The 21,379-nt window shown below is 40.1% G+C and overlaps 2 protein-coding genes across 4 annotated transcripts; both read right to left on the bottom strand.

Annotated features, from left to right (window-relative positions):
- Nucleotides 1–2,267: 2,267 nt before the first annotated feature.
- On the bottom strand, nucleotides 2,268–9,766 carry LOC116695158 (recombining binding protein suppressor of hairless). Its single transcript, XM_032525254.1, has 11 exons — nucleotides 9,538–9,766; nucleotides 8,692–8,724; nucleotides 8,449–8,544; nucleotides 8,165–8,330; nucleotides 7,731–7,905; nucleotides 7,453–7,590; nucleotides 7,124–7,236; nucleotides 6,850–6,990; nucleotides 3,399–3,554; nucleotides 3,131–3,234; nucleotides 2,268–3,048 (listed from the first exon to the last, which is right to left on the bottom strand). Exons 1-11 carry the CDS (start codon nucleotides 9,555–9,557, stop codon nucleotides 2,715–2,717), a joined length of 1,476 nt encoding a protein of 491 aa, XP_032381145.1. The 5' UTR covers nucleotides 9,558–9,766; the 3' UTR covers nucleotides 2,268–2,714.
- Nucleotides 9,767–11,160: 1,394 nt separating this feature from the next.
- Nucleotides 11,161–21,193, bottom strand: hgsnat (heparan-alpha-glucosaminide N-acetyltransferase). Of its 3 annotated transcripts, none has more exons than XM_032525237.1 (18): nucleotides 20,923–21,193; nucleotides 19,981–20,069; nucleotides 19,725–19,861; nucleotides 19,181–19,299; nucleotides 18,994–19,063; nucleotides 18,652–18,721; nucleotides 18,152–18,255; nucleotides 17,729–17,805; nucleotides 17,589–17,619; nucleotides 16,890–17,050; nucleotides 16,587–16,702; nucleotides 16,297–16,418; nucleotides 14,999–15,125; nucleotides 14,716–14,802; nucleotides 14,518–14,595; nucleotides 14,266–14,336; nucleotides 12,670–12,782; nucleotides 11,161–12,252 (listed from the first exon to the last, which is right to left on the bottom strand). In XM_032525237.1, the coding sequence occupies exons 1-18, from the start codon at nucleotides 21,089–21,091 to the stop codon at nucleotides 12,071–12,073; spliced, it is 1,923 nt and encodes a 640-aa protein (XP_032381128.1). In that variant the 5' UTR covers nucleotides 21,092–21,193; the 3' UTR covers nucleotides 11,161–12,070. The 3 variants fall into 3 exon arrangements, with proteins under 3 accessions (XP_032381128.1, XP_032381119.1, XP_032381133.1); XM_032525228.1 differs by having other exon boundaries at nucleotides 19,981–20,096; XM_032525242.1 differs by lacking the exon at nucleotides 20,923–21,193 and adding an exon at nucleotides 20,381–20,851 and having other exon boundaries at nucleotides 19,981–20,096.
- Nucleotides 21,194–21,379: the final 186 nt, after the last annotated feature.

Consider the following 21,379-nt stretch of genomic DNA (forward strand, 5'->3'; position numbering starts at 1 on the left):
CCCCGTTTGTTAAGCGTCCTTGGGTTTGTGAAAGGCGCTATATAAGTCAAACTTATAACAATGTCATCATATAGCAAAAGAGCATTGGAAAACAAAAGGAGGGATATGATATGAGAGTAAATAAACCTGTTCCATAAACACAAGAGCCATGAAAATGCACATGTTGCAGGTAGCTCCCAGTTGACTTTATGACTGTACTAACTTACATCACACGTGGCCATGTAGATATTGTGTAGTAATTGGTAACTTAGATAAACACACACACAGACACAATGAAGAAACTAAAAGGGTAGATTAAGAATAAAAAATGGTAAACATTTCAATAATTTGAAATGAGCAAAGATTTTCATCAGGTGTGGCCTCAAATGCCACTTCCCTACACATCTGCAGGACCAAATAACTTCCAATGTTGTGGAAATACTTTAGCAAGCTGAAACGAAATTGGTATAACACACTCAATCAGATAATCTATCAATCTATTATATTTATGAGGAATGCATTACAAGGCTAAGAAAATTATTATTATTATTATTAATGACCCCTCCCTTCCATTACACAGCAAATTCAAACTCCTACCCCCAGGGAGGCAGTAGAGTACCAACAGCTTCAAGAAGTCATTCATCCCCAGTGCTGTGAAGGTGCTACTGTAAATAACAGTGGGAACCATAGTAAAGAATGGAATGTAGGGCAAGGCAGACTTCCGGGTTCCAAGTTTTATGCACAGCACGCATTTTTAGTAGGCTAGGTTATACTTATCTATTTATTTAAATGTAACTTTTGTAAAGTCACTTTTTTATGAAATGTATTGTCTGTCTTGCCATCTTGGCTACATACTATTTGTAATGTCATGTCTTTCTTGTATTCTTGGTGAAACCGAAGAAAAAAATCCACATCTGGACAATAAAGTGTTTGTTTCATACTATATACGGAGAGAACAAAAAGAAAATTATGGAGAATGTAGTTTTGACGAGAATTGATAGTGCACAAAGAGGTGTCTCTGGAGTGTTATAGTGTAAATACTAAGCAGCACAACCATGAAATTGCATCTTTTTTTTGCAGGCATGCTGAAAACAATTATACAAGAAATTAAGTGATTCACATCATTGTCATGGAAACAAGCACTAAACTGGCCAACCTACCACATTTACTTGAAACACAATCTTTGAACATGATATACAGTATGATACAAAAAGCTTGATGAAATCAGAATCATTTGTAAGGTATTTTTAGCAAGACAAACACTGTGGGTAGTGGTTTTTAAGGCAACATGTCATCACTCCTGACTAGTTTGGTAAGTCAGTTCAAAGTTACAGTTTTACGTTGAACCTGCTGAACAAGGTAGATAGAGAGAGGCAGAACAAACGAGGAGTTTGAATTTATACACAAGACCCAAAGCACAACCACAGCTGATTGCATTAAAATGAGTTTGACTGATGCATTTGCAGTCAGATGCCATATTTGACAAAACCATATTCAACAAGGCTCAATCCCAACGTGACATTGCTGAGTTTAGGTGGACTGTGAGGACAGCAATACGAGCTACAAGGCGACTATGTTAAAGCTATTCTTAACTATTAAACACACACTAAAAAGGAAATGTAGGTGCCCCCCCCCCCCAAAAAAGACTGTCATGTGCACAGAAGGAATTCTTTAACATGGTTAGACAGATATTAGTTCTGACCTTCCTTCTTTCTTCCTTAACATAGTATTAATTTACATAAACTTATGAAAGTACTGCAATTCAACTTCACCACTGTTTAATAAAAAGCCCTGCTGTGCACGCAGCCATGGCAAAAGAGCCACTGATTAGGTTTAGATTTGAATTAAATCCCTCTGATATAAAAACAGCACTCTGATCAAAAAACACAACCCTTGGTCTCCATGATACACTGAGAGGCACACACACACACACACACACACACACACACACACACACACACACACACACACACACACACACACACACACACACACACACACACACACACACACACACACACACACACACACACACACACACACACACACACTTGGGGCAAGTTTCGGGACTGATCGGTTGAGCCCAGTGACCTAAAAGAAAAGTTAGGAAACTCAAAAAGGAGCCAACAACATGAGAAATTCAATTTGGTTACAAAAGCGAACTTACTATGTAGTATCATACAAAAAATGTCAAAATGTACCTCGACAAAAGCATATAAAATATAATATGAATAAAATAATATAATATTCCTTGGTCCGTAAAAACTATCTATATATGTTTGTTTTTCCCCCTTGCACATAACCATGAACAAGCTTTTCAGTAAAAACATGAACTCTGTAAAAAGAGTGTAGTGAAAATAGCTTCTAAACCCACAAGCATATAAAAAACTAAATGGTTCTTGTACCAATCAGGTTGTTGTGAGAGTTAACATGGCAGATTTGTCTTCTTAGGGGAAGAGCTTGAATATCAAGGTCTTTTGAGTGGGGCTTTTGACATGTCCCCAACAAACCAGGAGAGGGAGCTACAGAGAGTATTCAGTTATGCCAAGCATTCTCTTTTTCCAACTCTCTTTAGCTTTGATGATCAGAGTTCGTCTTTGATGAAGAGTTTCTGAGTCTGTGTGCAATTCTTCACAGGTCCACGAGCCTCTTTGGCTCACAAGTACATGCACACATTTTCACACCCAGTCAATCAATGCACACATACTAAAACATCAATAAGAGAATAAGTATTACTATGACAGCACCGACATGGCTGTGGACAAGCCTGAGTCACTACTGTTGTACGCCCCATGGCCATCCCCGAGCCCGCCCAACGACGATGATGGCGAAGATGAAGATGCTGGCGATGACGAAGAGATGCTATGTGTCCGCAGAATGGCCCCAGCAGCACTGCAGTGGGGCCGGGGCCCCGGTTCAGGGGTGTAGGTGAAGGTGAGAGCGGTAGCGTAGATGACTCCATCGTTGCGGACCAGCGTGACAGGGACCTGAACCGGCTGTCGCACCCAACGCCAGCCCTCCCTGAAGGCGGAAATGTCCGGCACCACACACAGGACGCTTTCTCCACATCTAAGTGGACAGGCGGATTAGATGAGGTTTCACTATTTGAGCAACCGCACACTAGTGTTCACACACAGATATAAATACTCACCGGTACATGGTATCAGCCTCTACATCTCCGAACCACACTCGGAGGGTAGGGGTAAAGTTCTGTCCTGTAAGCTCCAACATTGCCACATCTCCTCCACCGTTTAACTTCACATAGACATACAAAAAAAAGGTTTTATTTCTTCAAAAAAGGCCCCAACATTCTGAGTAGAAACTAAAAGAAGAAGTAGTTGGAGGAACCAGAATTGCACACTATTTACTGATAAAATGCACAACAAGCTAATATTCAACAGAAAAGGTTGCATTCATACCTGCAGAGTCTCCACCACAGGGACAGGTGTGACCGGCGTGGGGACAGGGCCCATACCCTCATAAAAGGTGTACTCCGCCTTGTCAGTGCTAATGATAGTCCAGGAAGCGCCATCGTTAACAATCTCCTTGTTAGTCTCTTTGGAGCACTGTGTGGCCTGGAGTAAGGAAAACAACAACACAAAAATAAATTCCACTTCCTAATTTTATATTAAGGGGAAAAACCCACTTGAGCAAGCTATCATCATGTCCAGCAAGTTCAGACTCTCTTCTCTTGCCAATTAAAATGAATGGGTAGACTTTTCATATGGGTACTAATTTTACAAAACATACCTTACACAACATATCTACATATGTTAATATTCTGCTGTCTACAGGCAAAAACACAACACTTTTGTTAAAAGCTACCGACAGAAGGTAACATACCACTAGGGTATAAGGTACATTCCTACTTACCAGCAATATTAACACATTTTTTCCACAAAAGACCTTTTTTTGTTATTTCACAAAATAAGCCACACACACACACACACACACACACACACACACACACACACTCGCACGTATGCGGAGGGGCGGAAAAAAATGCAAGATTAATTAACTGTACTGTCCCGCAGTACTTGTCCTTGAAAGCTATTCTCTCTCTCTCTCTCTCTCTCTCTCTCTCGCTCCCGCTCCGTCAGTCAATCGGGTCTGCGGATCTGTTCCGCTAACGTTTAGGGTTCTTCCGCTTCAGTGTTGTTTTTAACTTCGGTTTGTAGTCCTTACATAGTAACCAGTAGATTTCTGGTGAACGTGGGTTTGTAGTCCTACATAGAACCAGTACATTTCTGGTGAACGAGGGTTTCAGAAGTGCTGCTTGGTTTTAATGCAACTCCCGTTGCGTCTCTGCCATCGGAGATTTTTTTTTTTTTTTTTTACTGTCAGTTCCCCCGCCCCTCTCTCTCTGGTGTGTCTCTCACTTAACACACGCACACACGCACACACGCACGCGCACGCACACACACACACACACACACACACACACACACACACACACACACACACACACACACACACACCACACACACACACACACACACACACACACACACACACACACACACAACACACACACACACACAACACACAACACACCAACACACACAACACACACACAAACACACACACAACCACACAACACACACACACACATAAAGAATAAAGAACCAAAACAAAAAATCACACTGATCATAAAAATAAAAAGTTAAAAAAGAAGTTATATTGAGTATGAAAACCTTGTTCATTACCTTTTACTTCATAATTGCAACCGCGTGTGTTGTATTCATTGTTGCAAAACGTTCGTTTATAGTTTGTTGTTACCATGACAACACCATTGATCTGAAGCTGATGCTGTCATGTAAATAGTTTTCAAATCAGCAATAAATATAACAATTTTTGATCAACTCATATCAATTGCATGCTTAAAATAATACCGGTTAAAGCCCTGCACATTTCAAGAGAACCCGAACCACTTCCTGGTTAAATCTGACCACTTCCGGTTTAGGCCTCGCCCAGTCCGAGTACGGATACGGATACAGATAATTCATGTGGTAAACAGATACAGATACAGATAATGCTGTACTCGCTCATCCCTAATTTTAACATGAATTATAACATGACAAAAAATTAACCACACTTCCATTTTTAATTGTGTACTAGTAGAGTGCTGAGCATCTTTGGGAACCCCTTCAAAACTGTTGGGAAAACATTTCAGGTGACCATAAAGAAAACTCATTGAAAGAGAAGGTGTTTCAAACTTCAAAAGTTTGGAACCACCTTCTCATTTAATGCGTTTTCTTCATTTTCATGACTATTTACATTGTAGATTATCACTGAAGGTATGGAAACTATGATTGAATAGGATTGAATATGTAATTATGTACTTAACAAAAAAGTGTTTAATAACTGAAAACATGTCTTGTATTCTAGTTTCATCAAAGTAGCCACCCATTGCTCTGATTACTGCTTTGCAAACCCTTGTCATTCTCTTGATGAGCTTCAAGAGGTAATCACCTGAAAGAGTTTCCCAACAGTCTTGAAGGAGTTCCCAGAGATGCTCAGCACTTGTTGGCCCTTTTGCCTTCACTCTGCGGTCCAGCTCACCCCAAACCATCTTGATTGGGTTCAGGTCCAGTGACTGTGAAGGCGTAGCACTCCATCACTCTCCTTCTTGGTCAAATAGCCCTTACACAGCCTGGAGGTGTGTTTGGGGTCATTGTCCTGTTGAAATCTAAATGATGGTCCAACTAAACGCAACCCGGATGGGATGGCACGTCACTGCAGGATGCTGTGGTAGCCATGCTGGTTCATTATGCCTTTAATTTTGAATAAATCCCAAACAGTGTCACCAGCAAAGCATCCCCAAACCATCACACCTCCTCCACCATGCTTCACGGTGGGAACCAGGTATGTAGAATCCATCCGGTCACCTTTTCTGCGTCGCACAAAGACACGCCGGTTGGAACCAAAGATCTCAAATTTGGAATCATCAGACCAAAGCACAGATTTCCACTGGTCTGATGTCCATTCCCTGTGTTTTTTGGGCCAAACAAATCTCTTCTGCTTGTTGCCTCTCCTTAGCAGCTATTTGACCATGAAGGCATGCTTCACGGAGTCTCCTCTTAACAGTTGTTCTAGAGATGTGTCTGCTGCTAGAACTCTGTGTGGTATTCATCTGGTCTCTAATCTGAGCTGCTGCTAACTTGCGATTTCTGAGGCTGGTGACTCAGATGAACTTATCCTCAGCAGCAGAGGTGACTCTTGGTCTTCCTTTCCAGGGGCGGTCCTCATGTGAGCCAGTTTCGTTGTAGCGCTTGATGGTTTTTGTGACTGCACTTGGGGACACATTCAAAGTTTTCTCAATTTTCCAGACCAATTGACCGTCATTTCTTCCAGTAATGATGGCCACGTGTTTCTCTTTACTTAAGCTGATTTGTTCTTCCCATAATATGAATTCTAATAGTTGTCCAATAGGGCTGTTGGCTGTGTATCAACCTGACTTCTGCACAACACAACTGATGGTCCCAACCCCACTAATAAGGCAAACAATTCCACTAATTAACCCTGACAAGGCACACCTGTGAAGTGAAAACCATTTCAGGTGACTACCTCATGAAGCTCATTGTGGGAACACCAAGGGTTTGCAGCACTATCAAAAAAGCAAAGGGTGGCTGCTTTGAAGAAACTAGAATATAAGACATGTTTTCAGTTATTTCACACTTTTTTGTTAAGTACATAATTCCACATGTGTTCATTCATAGTTTTGATGCCTTCAGTGATAATCTACAATGTAAATAGTCATAAAAATAAAGGAAATGCATTGAATGAGAAGGTGTGTCCAAACTTTATGTGTATGTATGTATGTATGTATGTACAGTATGTGTGTGTGTGTGTGCGTGTGTGATTGCGCACCTGGAACTGGATGATCCTCTCCTGTGAGAGGCAGAGGTACATTCTGTCTGTATCTTTCAGGTAGAAGGCACACTTGTGAAGCTGGGACACTGGGTCATCTGCATCCATTGATGCAGCCTGCTTGTCCACTTTGCGAATGACCTGAGGAATTGAGGCGAACACACCATTCATAAATACACAGAAACAAATAAATACGGTTTAGCAACCTGTGGTATAACTGCTCACTTTCTCACAAAGAGACAACTGACATGACTTGATGTAGACCAATGCATACCAGTCTGGGCAGGGCCATGCCAGTAACAGAACAGACCAATTTGACCGTCTGGCCATAGTGAATATAGCCATCTCTCACAGCAAACTCTTCTCCTTCAGACTCCTCATCATCCACTAAGCAAAATGACACAGAACACAAAAACAATGCTAATGTCTATAACTTCCTCTCTACCTTTAAATAAGCTCTGAATGGTCAAGGGAGTCATGAAAATAAATAACAATCAAGAAAAATATCAATAAAAATGGAAACCATTGAAATGACCACAGAGGATGAAATAAAATGGAAACAAAAGATTAGGGGAAAAAAATGAAACACAGATAAAGACTTACAGAGGTGGATGTAGAAGGCTCCCCACTGTTGGGAGCTGGCAAGAAAGTTCCCCCCCTCCACATGAAGATACCTGGTACTGACCGTCTGGGATCGCAGACGGTTAAACAATGCTACCTTAGTCCCTGAAGCGATGCACACTGAGAAAGAAAAAGGTTAAAATAAGAAAGATAAGTGTCAGATACCATACAACTGCCTTTCCATGTGTTACTATATGTGTGTGTGTGTGTGTGTGTGTGTGTGTGTGTGTGTGTGTGTGTAGACACATCCTGCAACTCACAATCTGCATTTTTCAAGGACTGTTTCTTCTTGGATGGCTTGGAGATGACCTTGATCCTCTTGCTGAGGAAGACTCCTATGTTGGCGCTGTTCCCATATAACATCTTCACAGTCAGCATGAAGTGTTTCCTTTTATCTGAGTCACTGATATACAGCGTCTTAGCTGTGCAGAAGTGCTAATGCAAGGACATGGTACAGGTACAGTGGCATTGATGTAAAAAGAAAACACAAGGACATGCAAGAACATAACATTGGTATAGCATAGTTGCAGGGACAAAACAGTGGATATGAGCAGCTGTACTTTTCATGCTGTGGTTTATCAGTGAAGCAGATCAAATAAGAATACCGTGTTCATTGTTAAAAATGAGATTACAACACCATCACAGTGAAACAGTAAAACCCTGCAGGACTGTGTCATTATGAATGCCTACTCACCTTCCCTTCCAGATTGAGTTGCTGCATCTCCTGCTCACTGTTCCCTATCCCAATGAATGCACATGGCTGGGCCTCCTGCTCAGTACAACCCTCCTTCTCCATCTTCTCTAATTTCTTCTTCCAGCCACTGCCCATCAGGTACACACACGGTGGAGGGCAGAAAAACCTAATTGACACAATGCAGAGGTTAAACAAAACATATAATTCAGTTTTGAACAGTCGGGACTTCTCCATCAAACAGACACAAACTCAAATTATGCAGATATTAAAAGTCCCACACAAACCTTTTTTCATTGCCATATGACTTTTGTGCAACTTTTGCATGTAGTATGAGCACTGTTTGATCATCTTTGTCCTTCAAGTAATTCCTCATAGCTTCCCTGGAAAGTAGGAAAACACGTTAACACAGACAGAACAAATTGTTCTAATATCTACTTTAATCAAACATGTTTTCACTTAGTTTTCTGCACTGATTCAAATGTTAGGAGTTGTTTGCAATGTGCAGAGGTGCCTATGTTTCTCTCTACCTTGTCAAACGCTGAGGTCGCTCACCAAACTTCCTGAAAAACAAAAAAACATCAGGCGCTTACTCATGGTTTTAAAGCTGGGGTAATGTAGCAGAGATAAAAACAAGCTTGAGTGAAAGTTGGTGAAAAAGTGCACAGTGTCAGTGACATCAGTAATGCAGGGGCACGTAGCTATACTATTACACTGTGTAACAACTCCGATAAAGGTGTAAGAGCCAAGACCCACACATGTTAAAGGTTTGCCTCTTGTTTTTAGACTGGATATGTTGCTTATGTACATAATGTAATAATGTAGATGGGAAATTTAACAGTACAATGGTAACTCTACGAACTGACCATTTTCTTTTTGAGCTACTTTTAATGAAGAAAATTAAATTAAACCACTGAATTAGCACTGAGGATGCTGTTTAATAATCTAGCAAAACAGTGCTATGACTTTAATGACATGTTACGTAATAATGTTGCAGTCGGAGTAGTTTGTAAATATATGACATTGTTGCCGAGCTCAACTAGTTGAAACACAAATTAAATAGAAACAGAATAAGAAACGTACTTCAGTCAAAAAGGAAAACAGTTGACTTGACTGACAAAGCGTTTCTGAAATAGTCTGAAACAGAGTCAATATCGTACGAAACTCGACAAATGGCAGAGAAACTACGAAGAATAGTTTAGCACTACTGACCCCACATCTAGCCACAAAGTAGCACTGTGTGGGGTAAGCTTACTAAGGCCAAGCAACACTCCTAACATCCAAAGACATCACTCAAAAAAACTACAAACTGGCAACGGTTCACCACAAGAAAAACTTTTTTTTATTTTCATTATGCTTTGAATTGTAGCACTTACCCCGTAACAACGGGCGCCATCTTCCAAATAACTCCCCCCCCAGCCCACAATCCCCCGAAAAAAGGTCCAACAATCGCGAGATCCCTCCCCCAGCCCTCTCCAAAGTAGACTGGAAGGAAAAGCAGGGAGAGAAAAGGGGGAGGTGTGACGGGGCAGAGGGGTGAGAAGAGGGGGGGAGGGAGTGGCGACGGGCAGAGGGCAGACGCCAAAACAGCAGGCGTGGGAAAGTTACAAAGCTGCGCGAGAACGCAAAACTCTCACAATAGACATGAACAAAAATCGACCAATTGTATCGCGAGACGAAGAGGAACTATCACAACTTGCTTTTTTCACAAGGCACCCACTGTAACTCGATTCCCACGCCTTATTGAGCAATAAAGCAAACTACACCTCTCTACGTGGAAGATCTGCAAACAGAGCTTGAAGATAAATGCGTTTTTCTTGAACTGTAACACCGGGAATATATTCAAATATAAAGTCTTTTTATGGTCTTTATATAACTATTATTATTCTTAGAAAATCAATAAAATGCCCCACTGCTTAAAGCCTGAGCAGAAATAAGTTATTAAAACAATTACAATAAAACTCACCCTCAAACTCAAACAGCAATAATATTTTAAAAATATGTTTTATTACATCAATATATTTTCAAATGGTGAATATAAAAAATAAATGTATACAAGTTTGGTAAAATTAATTTCATAACTTTAGACAGTACCAGATGAATAGGTGTTCAAAATCTCTTACAGCTTTCCGATGTTCTACAGATTTAAAGGTCCCATGACATGGTGCTCTTTAGATGCTTTTATATAGACCTTAGTGGTCCCCTAATAGCATTTCTAAAGTCTCTTTCCCAAAATTAGCCTTGGTGTAGAATTACAGCCACTAGAGACAGTCCCACAATGAGCTTTCCTTAGTATGTGCCATTTCTGAGTCTGTAGCTTTTGATGAGGGGGGGGGGGGGGGGGGCTAGGTGGTGGCTGGGGGTGTGGCCTTGACTAACTGCCACTTTGCTCTTTTGAAAGCCATAATGTCTCTCTCTCATGGGTGTGCCAAATTATCTGGGCAGGAAAAGCAGAGAAATTGGAGGTAACCTTGCCCCTTATGATCTCATAAGGAGCAATTCCTAAGCGGATCATCTGAGCTTTCATTTTCTCAAAGAAAGAGCAGGATACCCATAGCTCTGTTTACACCTATTGCCATTTCTAGCCATTGGGGGACCATAGAAAGGTTGGCGGAACGCATATTCATGTTAAAAAAAAACTCAAAGTGAAATATTCATGCCATGTGACCTTTAACACGAGTTTGCTAAATGTGTTAGCAAAAGTATTATTTCTTATAACTGACAAAGGGAGGGAGTACATTTATACAGTAGTGTGGGAGTAATGACAACACGGTTTGGTGAGGAGATAAGACATCATCAATATTTATAAATCTCATAATTAAACTACTGTACATGGTCAACAATCCAATTGCTTTCTATAAACTCTTGACACATTTAACAAAATGAAAGAAAAAAAATCCAGACTCACATACAGCAAACTTTTGGCAAGAGAAAGGAAAATAATTGTAACGTAAGAAGGGGTGTGAACAAAATAAAAGTTCTGTGACTTCTGTTTTTTAAGACAAAGTCATACATACACATGCATGCTTCTGCATTGACCAAAATGCAAATCAGGCAACCTCCAATGGGTCATCCCACATGCCCTCCTTCACTTCCTCTCAGCACTTGATAACATGCTGCATCATGTGACACATCCCTGGACACTTGCTGAGCGAGGGAGCAGAGGATTGCAAATGAAAAACCGAGAACAGAGTAAGGAATGATATATTGCATATAAGACAACAACATAGTGTTTCCCCTCTGTTCAAATGTCACCTTCATCTTACACTGTGTAGTGGGAATTGCAAAAGATCACAATGCATTCTTGGTAGCATTTTCTCTTGATGGTTACATCATTTAATGTCTTCCTTTGCTCTTCCATAGTCAATCTCAGAAAAACCCTTTCAGTTTTCAAAGTAATGCAACAGTACTTACTTACACAAGGCTACTGGGAGTAGGGATTTTCTCAAGGGGAAGTTAACAAGGGCTTCTTAAACCTCTATTTCAAAACCCTGCTGCTGTAGTCTGTGGTACAAGATGAGGAAGGGAAACCAGCCTCTATAATACTGTCAACAAACAGATTAACAATGTCAGTATTCATAGTTCTCAAACTCTCAAACTATTCTTAGTTCTTAGTAGTTCCTGAGTCAGTTAAGATATTTGGCAGAGATGAGCTATTTCATATGTGAAGATCTTTGAAAAAAAGTGTTCTATTGTCGAATAAAGTAGTGACTGAAAATGAAAAAGAAATTAAAAAAACAAAAAGACGTGCCGTTTTAATGAAAAAAACAACCTAAGTTAAGGGACAGAGAACCACCATAGTTTTGACAAAATAAACCAGTCTCCTGTTTCCAGCTTTGCCAATATTTTCAGATTTTAACTATAGCAATTCTGGTGTTAACAATGTCCCATCATTCAGGGGTTCCGCTTCTAAATTTTCCAGAAAATTTTCTTTCTGTAGAGCATGTAGGAGATGAAAACCCAACAGGAAGTAGCCACGAGATTCTGGATGAGGTGCTCGGTGTGGGATTGGCTGTTGACCATTCGCCAACGGAAGGGGAAGTATTCCTCAAACACTTCATGGCCCACGTACACCAGGATGGAGTTCATACCTGGAATCACAAAAGTAAGCGTGAATTTAAAAATGGTAAATTTGGTAGATCTAAGTTTTCTGTTTCCTTACAGACAGAAGTTAGATACATTAGCGCTTGTGTAGACTTAATAATCATTCAAGTTCTAATATTAAACAACATCTCCACAAACACTTGACCTCTATATAAAATTGTCTACTTTTTTTTAGATTTTATTATTATTATTATTATTATTATTTTGGAGCTATTATCACCATGTGTCTAAAACATTGGAAAAGCTAGAGCAGATAATAAATGAATAAGACAAAATGTAAAGCTAAACAAGTCCACTGGGAACCACCTTCAATTCATACGTTTGGGTGCTGCTCCTAAACCTTATAATGGCAGGGAAAACCCTGAGAGTGTAAATCTGACAATACAGTGCAATACAGTGCTCACCAGGGTAGTAGAAAGGTGCTCCGGACCACCACTTCTTCACATCCACTGTGTAGTAGACCAGCACTAGCAGCACATATGCAAAACAGGCTAGTGTTGTCACATAGGACAGAGACCTAGAAATGAACAGACACATACAGCCTTGTTGATCGCAATCTACTGCAAATATGTATCAAAGATACCCCTGTAGTTATGGGGAGATTTAATTTGTTTGCAGATTTTCTGTTGTTCCTCTCTTGTCTAACACCTCCACAAGATCCCTGCAATAATTTGGACTGGCTTGTGCTGAAGGTTAACAACTTCTGACTGTGCTAATGTTCCCAAGCTCTAGCATGGGTGGGTGACCGCTTTGGCCTAAAGTTCAGAAGTTCAGAAGCTAGTCACACTCTTGGGCTCCATTTTCTGATGAATGGGTGGGGGAGGTAGCTGGCTAGGAATTAGAACAAATATGTGGAAACCCGGAAAGTCTTTGAATTTTGTGAATTATACACACAAGTGTGAGGTTGGAGAGAGATTTCACTCACATTCATTCACTGGGCCACCAAAACATGGCATGTGCTTACAAATGATTGTAAGCACAAAAAAGATACCATACAGTAGAACAAGTAATAGTATCAGAACTACAATAAAGTCCTACAGAACTAAAGTACTAAAGAAAAAAAATCAAGACCTATGAACCAAAGATAGAGAGATAGAATAGTAAAAATGGAGAACAAGAACACCTCCTCCCAGCTGCCCACAGCTCTGAAATTAGGCAATACTATCACCACCGATAAGTTTATGATAATAGAAACTTCAACAAACATTTTGCTGAAGCTGGTCATGCTTTCCCCCAAGCAAACTGCTCTACAACCCCCGCAGCTACACGTCCACACCCCCCACCACGCTACTCCTTCACCCCAGCCGATGTAATGAGAGAGCTGCAAAATCTGGACCCATACAAATCAGCTGGGCTGGATCCTGATTTCCTAAATATATTTGTAAATATTATTGCTTCCCCCATTACCAACCTGTTTAACCTGTCTCTCGCATCTTAAGAAAGTCCTGGGAATTGGAAAGTCTTTTCAGCATTTCTGTAGACTGTCTATTCATAAATATTAGTTTATAACTGATTTAAATCACTAAGTAGACGAAGATTTACACCAACTGTTTTTTTCTGACTCTTTACCACATCTCATTAGTGTTATAGACTGTCATATAAATTGTGTTATTACCATATCACTTTTGGATATCCATCAACTTATTTACACCCCACTTTGCGCCGGCTGTGTAATGCCTGCTTAATCTGCACTTTATGCAGCCCATTGTATTCTGAATTCTTGTATTGTATTGTATTAAATGTGAAACTGTACGTTGTCTAGTACGCTTATGGTTTTCTTTCTGCCAGGTCGCCGTTGCAAATGAAAACCTGTTCTCAACGGCCTACCTGGTTAAAAAAAGGTTAAAAAATATATATAATAAAAGCTAGAGGTGTCTCCTATAACTTGTTTTAACGCTTACCCTTGCAGCAACTTCCTTAAACATTCAGTCAGCAGACACTAAAAAGAAATTGCTGACCAAAACTTCTACATGCATAAAAAGCATAAAAAGCAATTTTACCATAGGTTCTTGTTAACAGGAATGAAGCCCTGGTCTGTAGAACACTTGGTCAGAGCTGCTGATATGACTCCCTGTATGTTACAAGGGAAAAGCAAAATAAAATAAATGTGTAGCGTAGAACTCAAACATTGACACTAAGATCCTATTTAGAAAAGTAGAAAAAAAGTCAAATTTAATATACTTGAAAGTGTTGAAAATGTGCACATGTTCTAGAAACATGAGAAGTGATACAACAAGTTATATGTTACTTACCAACAAGAGACCCCATATAAGAAATCTTGACATTATGTGTGTGTGGAGATCTCTGTAGTGTAAGATTATTTTTCCTGCCTGGGGGAAAATTTGAAATACAATTAAAAGTTATATTATTCTGAATCATGACATCCGAAAAATATGAAAAAAGCAAGAGACAAAAAGAAAAAGAGAACCAGAAAAATATGCATTACATACCTGTAATCCAAGAAAAGCCATGAGGATAGAGTTGATGCTGCCGAGAACACCTTCTGGATCATATGGCATACGAGTTGCATAAATCACCTTCATTAACATGGAAACAGAAGTGGATTTATGTAAATGCAATCCAGTTTACCCTTGCATCACCTGTAATCTCAGCATATTCGGGGTTAGCAAATTGTGCACAGACCTCTCAGAGCTCAAGTTTAAAATCCCAAATCATAAAAAGACTAAATGTGACAACTCTCTGTATGTTTGGGTTGTCTTGCTGGGCACTAACCCGTGACGAGGGAGTTTGGTAGATGTGGCTTTCTCCAAGTAGCCATCGGTCAATAAAACCAGCTGCGCCACCGGTGCAGTTAGCATACAGGCCCATGTCCCCGATCCCACCGGGACCCAGGTAGCCTCTGTTCAGAAGAGTTGGGGGAAGTCAGTGTTAGGATAAAGGGTATCAATAAGAATGTTAAGGTTGCAAAACAAACACAAAACTAATGGCGTTTTTCCATTATAAGGTACCTGCTCAACACGCTTTGACTCTTCTCGCCTTTTTTGGTTTTCCATTATGAAAAAAACTCCCTGGTACCTGCTAACAGGTACTTTTTCTAGTATCACCTCCGTCGAGGTTCCAACCAAGCTGAGGTGATACCAAAAGGTGGCGGGAAAACATGCAGACTAGTGATTGGTCGGAGAGAATTGTCACTATTCCCTCATCATTGCTAGCGACAGACGGGGTGTCCTGAACAAATCCGCTATTTTCAAATAGTTTAGCCAGCTGTGTTTTTTTTTTTGCTGCCTCCAGCTTCTTTTGAAACAAAACTTGTCTTCTGGCTGTTGCAACAACCACATACAGAGAATCAAACACAACACACTTTTGACCTTCTGTGTGTGTGTTGCATTAGGTCACGGCAGTTTCCTGCGGCGTTGCTATGACAACCAGCCACGCTCGCCTCGCACATGACGCGGTACTAAATCTGCAATAGAAAACGGCGGACGGGGGCACTGCGGCTGAGTCGAGTCGAGCAGAGCATGTACCACGTAGTGGAAAAACTCCATAAGGATGACATTTTAAGGGATTTTATAAATTGTGATTTAAATTAATTTTTTGAAGATTTTTTATTTCATTTTAGGCCTTTATTTTTTGACAGGACAGCTTAGACATGGGAGGGGAGAGAGAGGCGTAATAACTTACAGAAAAGGACCATAGGCAATACCAGTTGAGCTACCCAGGAGCCCATTGTGATTTAAATATTGATTCCGCATTTTTCTGCCAATTGTTAATAATTTTAAAATTTCCTTTATGATGCCTTGTTAATCCAATTCTCTAAATATATTCCAATGACAAGAAATGTTTACTTTAATCTTAAACCTGGGTCTGAATAAAAAATGTAGTAAAATAGACACTAGTAAAGCGTCGCCTGATAATCAGACTGAACTGCTGTTGTATTTCAGACATATAAACACATATAAAAGACCAAATACACAAACACCTTTTTAGAAGTGGACAAACATTGTTGCTTGCTGAGCATTTCTCTCTTTTTACATGGATACAAAAAGACAGCGATGTCCTGTTTTACTCACGTTGGGCAATCTGGCACAGGAAGCAGGAAAGTTAGGCATAGCCAGATGATTTCTAAGAAAATCACACAGAGCCAGGCTGGCCAGTACAGCAAGATGTCAAGGCCAGGGCCCCACAAAGCATCCTGAAGAACATAGACAGACAGTTCTTAATCAAACAATGTCTTCTTCATAGAAAGGTAAACACGGAAACACATCCAGCACCTCAGAATTGTATGTGATGTAACTCTTGCAACAGTTAAACACTTAATAGAAAGTTAAAGAATGAGGGTAAAATGGGGCTGTTGGCTGACCGTTGTAAGGATGTCAAGATGACCTCTCGCCACCAACAGATCCAGGCAGGCTACAACTAAGTATGAGATGGCCAGGCGCTGCAAGACACCAGGGATGCGCAGGTTGCCCCAAGAAACTGTGGAGTGGATAAGAATTGAGTGTGAGCAGCACATATGCAGGGAGAAACACACAAGCAAAGAAAGAAAGAAAGAAAGAAAGAAAGAAATTAAAGTGTGGAGCAGTATAAATCAAGATGAGGAATTAATCATCTAATGGTTTGCGATATTACAATCAACATCAAAGAAGTGTGTTTATATACTCACGTGGTCCCTGGCAGTAGTTTGGGTTGATGATGAAGACACCAATAATGAAGAGCTGCAGGCTCCTCCACACAACTTTCCTGAGCAGAGAGCAGCGGGTGGAGCCCACGCGGAGCATGGAGTTGATTGACAAGGCGATGGATGTCCCCATTATGAACACGAACCTGTTAAGTGTGAGAAATTGAGATACTCAAGAGGAGGAAGGTGAAAATGACATTTGGTTCACTTAGTCAAGTATGACTATTTATTCTAGCTTCTCCTTAGAGATGGTTGAAGTTTTAGTGTCGAGCCCTTTTTTGAATCCAGCTGCCATGAAGAAAAGTCAAACCTTTTTTTTGAAAAATAAATGTTTTTCTAGACCGAATTAGCTAATAATAAAACTACAAAAAACACTTTGAAATGCATCATACCAGCACAAAAGGCAACATGGTCAAACACTACTTAGCAGGCAATGGCAGGTAATGGATCCAATCTATCAGCTCCTTTTGAACACCTACAAATTCCACAATGGTACTGATGATTCTGGTGCTCTTTCAGTATATGCATTTGGACTGGAGACATTATTATGACAAAAAAATATAGATTTACTTAAATGTGTGAATGGAAATTAGTATTTAAAAAAAAACTGTCCAATTCAAGAGTGGGGTCAACTAATCTGCAATACAAAGATTTGGAAAGGAAGACAATTTAAATTGAGTTTACCAAGGAAAGACCAGATCGGCAACAGTAAGGCCTGTAAGGAGACATATTGAAAACACAGGCATTAAAATCAAATTCAATACCACGGCACGCTACAAAGATCTGTGAATAATTCATGACTTAGCTGAAAAGCTGGGGCTTACCATTCCAGCTTTCATGTCTAAAGAACCAGTATCGTCCCCCTCCATAGTTCACAAAGATCATAATGACTAAGGCAATACTGACAGGAAATAGAGAAAATGCAAAAGACATTAAAAAGATACCAAACAAGAGGAGCTAAGAAACATGAATACATTTGTTTCAAATTATGCCTCAAAGTTAAAATATCCCAGACACACAGCTTAATAGTTGACTTTTGAAAGAAAACCCCGGTGAAACAAATGCTACATCTTCAAGTCACAGGATCCATGTTAATATTAACATATTAATGAGTCGCAATTCACAAATCTTCTGCCAAAATGTCACACTGCAGTGATCATCACATGATACAGTAGAAAGACAGATCAGGCCAAGTAGCAAACTCAGTTAAGCCCTTTCTTTAGGAAAGCTGAGCAGCACTGGTGTACCCTCTGAATGTGTCAAGAGATCGCAGCCTCTTGCTGGGGCTGGGGGGTGGAGGGAGGATGTTGTCAGCGACTAGTGACGCTGTCCTGCCAGGGGAGCCTAGTTCCTGAATGATGAAAGATAGATATCAACAATGTTGGAATCATACACACTTCTGCACACAGTTAGAATAAAGTTAGAGTTATGAATAATACAATTCCCTTAAAGATTTGATCATTATACACTTTTGGAAAACATTTCTATACACATGCAGCATGTTATGGGCTTTGTGTTACTATTCATTACTTACATTCAAAAAGTGCATTAATCTCTCCACTAACACCTTTAATAAGTTTGTTTTAACAGTGCCTGAAAGCCAAGTGATATATCAAACCATGCAAAATTAAAATACAAACCCTATTAAATAAAAGGTATTTGGTTTGTATTTTAGTTATAGTACCATCTGGCCTAATACAGTCTTACAGTTTGAAGTTGGAAGAATATCATCTACCCAAACACTCACTGAGTTGATGAGCCTCTCCGTCTCCATGGAGCCACCAATTCGGAAGAGGATACCCTTCACTACATCAAGCCTAGACAAGAAGCAATCAACCAGTTCAGGAGTAATTCTAGAATACACTTGAGACACAAGAATACAGCAGCAGGGGCTCTCTGTAATCTCAGCAAGATATGTTTATGCCACAGCACTGCCACAAATATCTCAACAAAATGATTTCAATCTAATGAAATCAGAATTTAACACATCATATGTTGATTTGATTTTGTTTATAAATGCAAACATGACTTTGTTGATTTTCTGATTTTCTGAGTAACAAGAAAAGAACAAAATAATAAATAACCTTACCCTAATATTATTGTTCCAATGGCGGACGCCAAGGCCAGTCCAGCAAAGATAAGAAAAGCTACCAAGATCGCTGTGTGTTGAGAGAGCGGACATTATTTAAATGTTTATGAAGCGTGACAGGGAGGAATATAGCGTCAAAACACAAGTCATACATGCTTATAAATGCACGTATGTGTATGTGACTCACGTATGTAGCTGTTGACAGGTTCTGCATCAGTCACTACGGAGCAGTTGACCACTGCAGAGTTGTTCAGATTTTTTACCCACAGAGAGTAGTTCCCGTGCTCCCCAAAGTGGAATGGGACCCTGGTATTAAAAATGACACGCTATATGTGTTCATAGTCACTCTAGGGATCTTTCATTTTATATATGTAGATTGCCATTCAACAAGATAGCTAGTTGACACACCACAATCACTTCAATAAAATGTGCAAGAAATGCTGCTGTATGTTAAATATATATGTGTCTACTTTTTTTTAAAATGTCTTTCCCTTATATGCTGGACGGTTAAGCAATTCATTTATTTTAAAGATGAAGTGGTGAAGTTTGTTTAGGTACATATAAAACTGAGAAATGTATTTGTAAAACATATTTCTGTCAGTTTATTAAAGCTGTAAGGGTTTTTGTTGGTTGACTGAATGAGACTTAAAGAATGGATTTCACTGTAATATTCGTTGTTTTTTATTCCCGATGCTAGCATTTGTTAAACATGTTTGTGTTCTCTTACTTACGTGCAGAGTTCCAGGTTGACAGGGGTGCTGTTGAGCTGTAGTGTAATTTCATGCTGTGTGCTCACAACGAAGTTTACAGAACTGGGTTGACCAGGACTGGACCCTGCGGGTACTACCCCAAGCTGCTGGTACAAACACTAGTACACAAGGAAACAAGGTTCCAGAGCCGAACACGATCCATCATTATCCTCATTTGAAACAAGTCATACAGCTACAGAATCAACTGAAGGAGAATATTTGGTGTGTGTGATAGTACCTGAAAGCATCGCTCTGACATCCAGGACACCACAACCTCAGTGTCTAGCTCATTGTTGACTGTCAGAATTGCCTCATCCATCCTCAGGACTATATGTTTATGATGAGAAAGGCCAGCTTGAATGAGACATAGCCGATCAGATCATGTAGAAAGGACGCTACAGCCTACAATATAGCTGCCCACACCCAATTGTAAAGCCACTGCTCACTAAAGCAACCTTATGATCAACATTAATTTAATCAGAAGCACTATGTTTGCTACTGCACTGGATAGACCCAAGAACTTTGCTGACTCTATGTTGACAGCCATGTTGGAACTCAGAGGAATCATATAGTGCAGGCGTTGCTTTGCAATGCCTTTGTAGATGCTACAGCGATGAATCTTGCTTTCTGTTACTTACCTCAAACCTATGCTTCACTGCAATCGTCATGGACGAAAAAAATCCTATTCCATACCATACGGTGTGGTTGCTAGATGGTCGCAAATCTAACTGCAAGCTACAGTCCGTTTAGTTGCTGCCTGGTAGAGAAAAGCATGTGAGAGGGCTGTATATTCTGGCTGCAGAGCCCCGTGGTCACATGCTTTGTTAATCTGTATACTACCCCACAGGAGGGACGTTTAAACGACTGGCGCTCATTATAGGCCTGTCAATTGTTCATTGAAGTTGGGCTGTTTTGAGTTTATCGACAGTTAGCCCCGAGCTAATAGCATTACTGAGCTAAATAACAGAACGTAGCAAATCTCCAAGTCGTTTGTGAAAGCTATCGTCATTGCTGCAAGGACAGTGATTTAAACACACAATAGGGAGAAAGTATTGTAAAGTTGTACTGGGCATTAAGTGATTAGCTTAGCTCACCTTGCTAGCAATATACTGCTATTAGTTTCACCCTTAGACTGTCTAAACTAGTGTTTCACGGGTCAACAACAGTCCTGGATACTTACAGGAAGATGTTTCAGCTGACAGTGGTACTGCACAAACGGCTACAACCAATGCAAGGGCAGCAAGGGAAAACATGTATTTCTCTCGTTGTGTCATTTCTTTCTGGCTTGCCGGTTTTAACCGTAAAACTGAAGATGTGTCTTTTGACTTCTTCAGTTTCCTTTTTGCCATAGCAGATACCACTTCCGACCCTTTCTTGTTTTGATATTGTAGTGGGAGCGATGAGGGTCAAAGTACATTACGTTAACGTTACCTGTGTGTCGCCCTCAGTAGATCCCTATCTCAACTTGCTGCTACATAGATTAACGTTATCGCTAGTGTGCGATGCTTGATGAACTAAACTGTGCCTTTATCCTTTTGCTAATTATTGCATATGCTGTAAATTTACAGTTTTTTTTGACTGAGGCACTTATCCTACGTAAGATCTTGAAAACATGTGTGCACTCCTCGTAAATTTGG

Source organism: Etheostoma spectabile, chromosome 2 (assembly GCF_008692095.1).
Source record: "Etheostoma spectabile isolate EspeVRDwgs_2016 chromosome 2, UIUC_Espe_1.0, whole genome shotgun sequence".
Taxonomy (NCBI): Eukaryota; Metazoa; Chordata; class Actinopteri; order Perciformes; family Percidae; genus Etheostoma; species Etheostoma spectabile.

Coding starts and splice junctions, on each gene's coding strand:
- hgsnat (XM_032525228.1), bottom strand. CDS start 21,091: ATGGCAAAAAGGAAACTGAAGAAGTCAAAAGACACATCTTCAGTTTTA. Junction 19,064..19,180: donor ACCTGTCAACAGCTACATAC/GTGAGTCACATA, acceptor CTCAACACACAG/CGATCTTGGTAGCTTTTCTT. Junction 18,256..18,651: donor CGGAGAGGCTCATCAACTCA/GTGAGTGTTTGG, acceptor TTCATCATTCAG/GAACTAGGCTCCCCTGGCAG.
- LOC116695158 (XM_032525254.1), bottom strand. CDS start 9,557: ATGGCGCCCGTTGTTACGGG. Junction 8,331..8,448: donor TCATATGGCAATGAAAAAAG/GTTTGTGTGGGA, acceptor TGTGTCAATTAG/GTTTTTCTGCCCTCCACCGT. Junction 6,991..7,123: donor GCATGGCCCTGCCCAGACTG/GTATGCATTGGT, acceptor TCAATTCCTCAG/GTCATTCGCAAAGTGGACAA.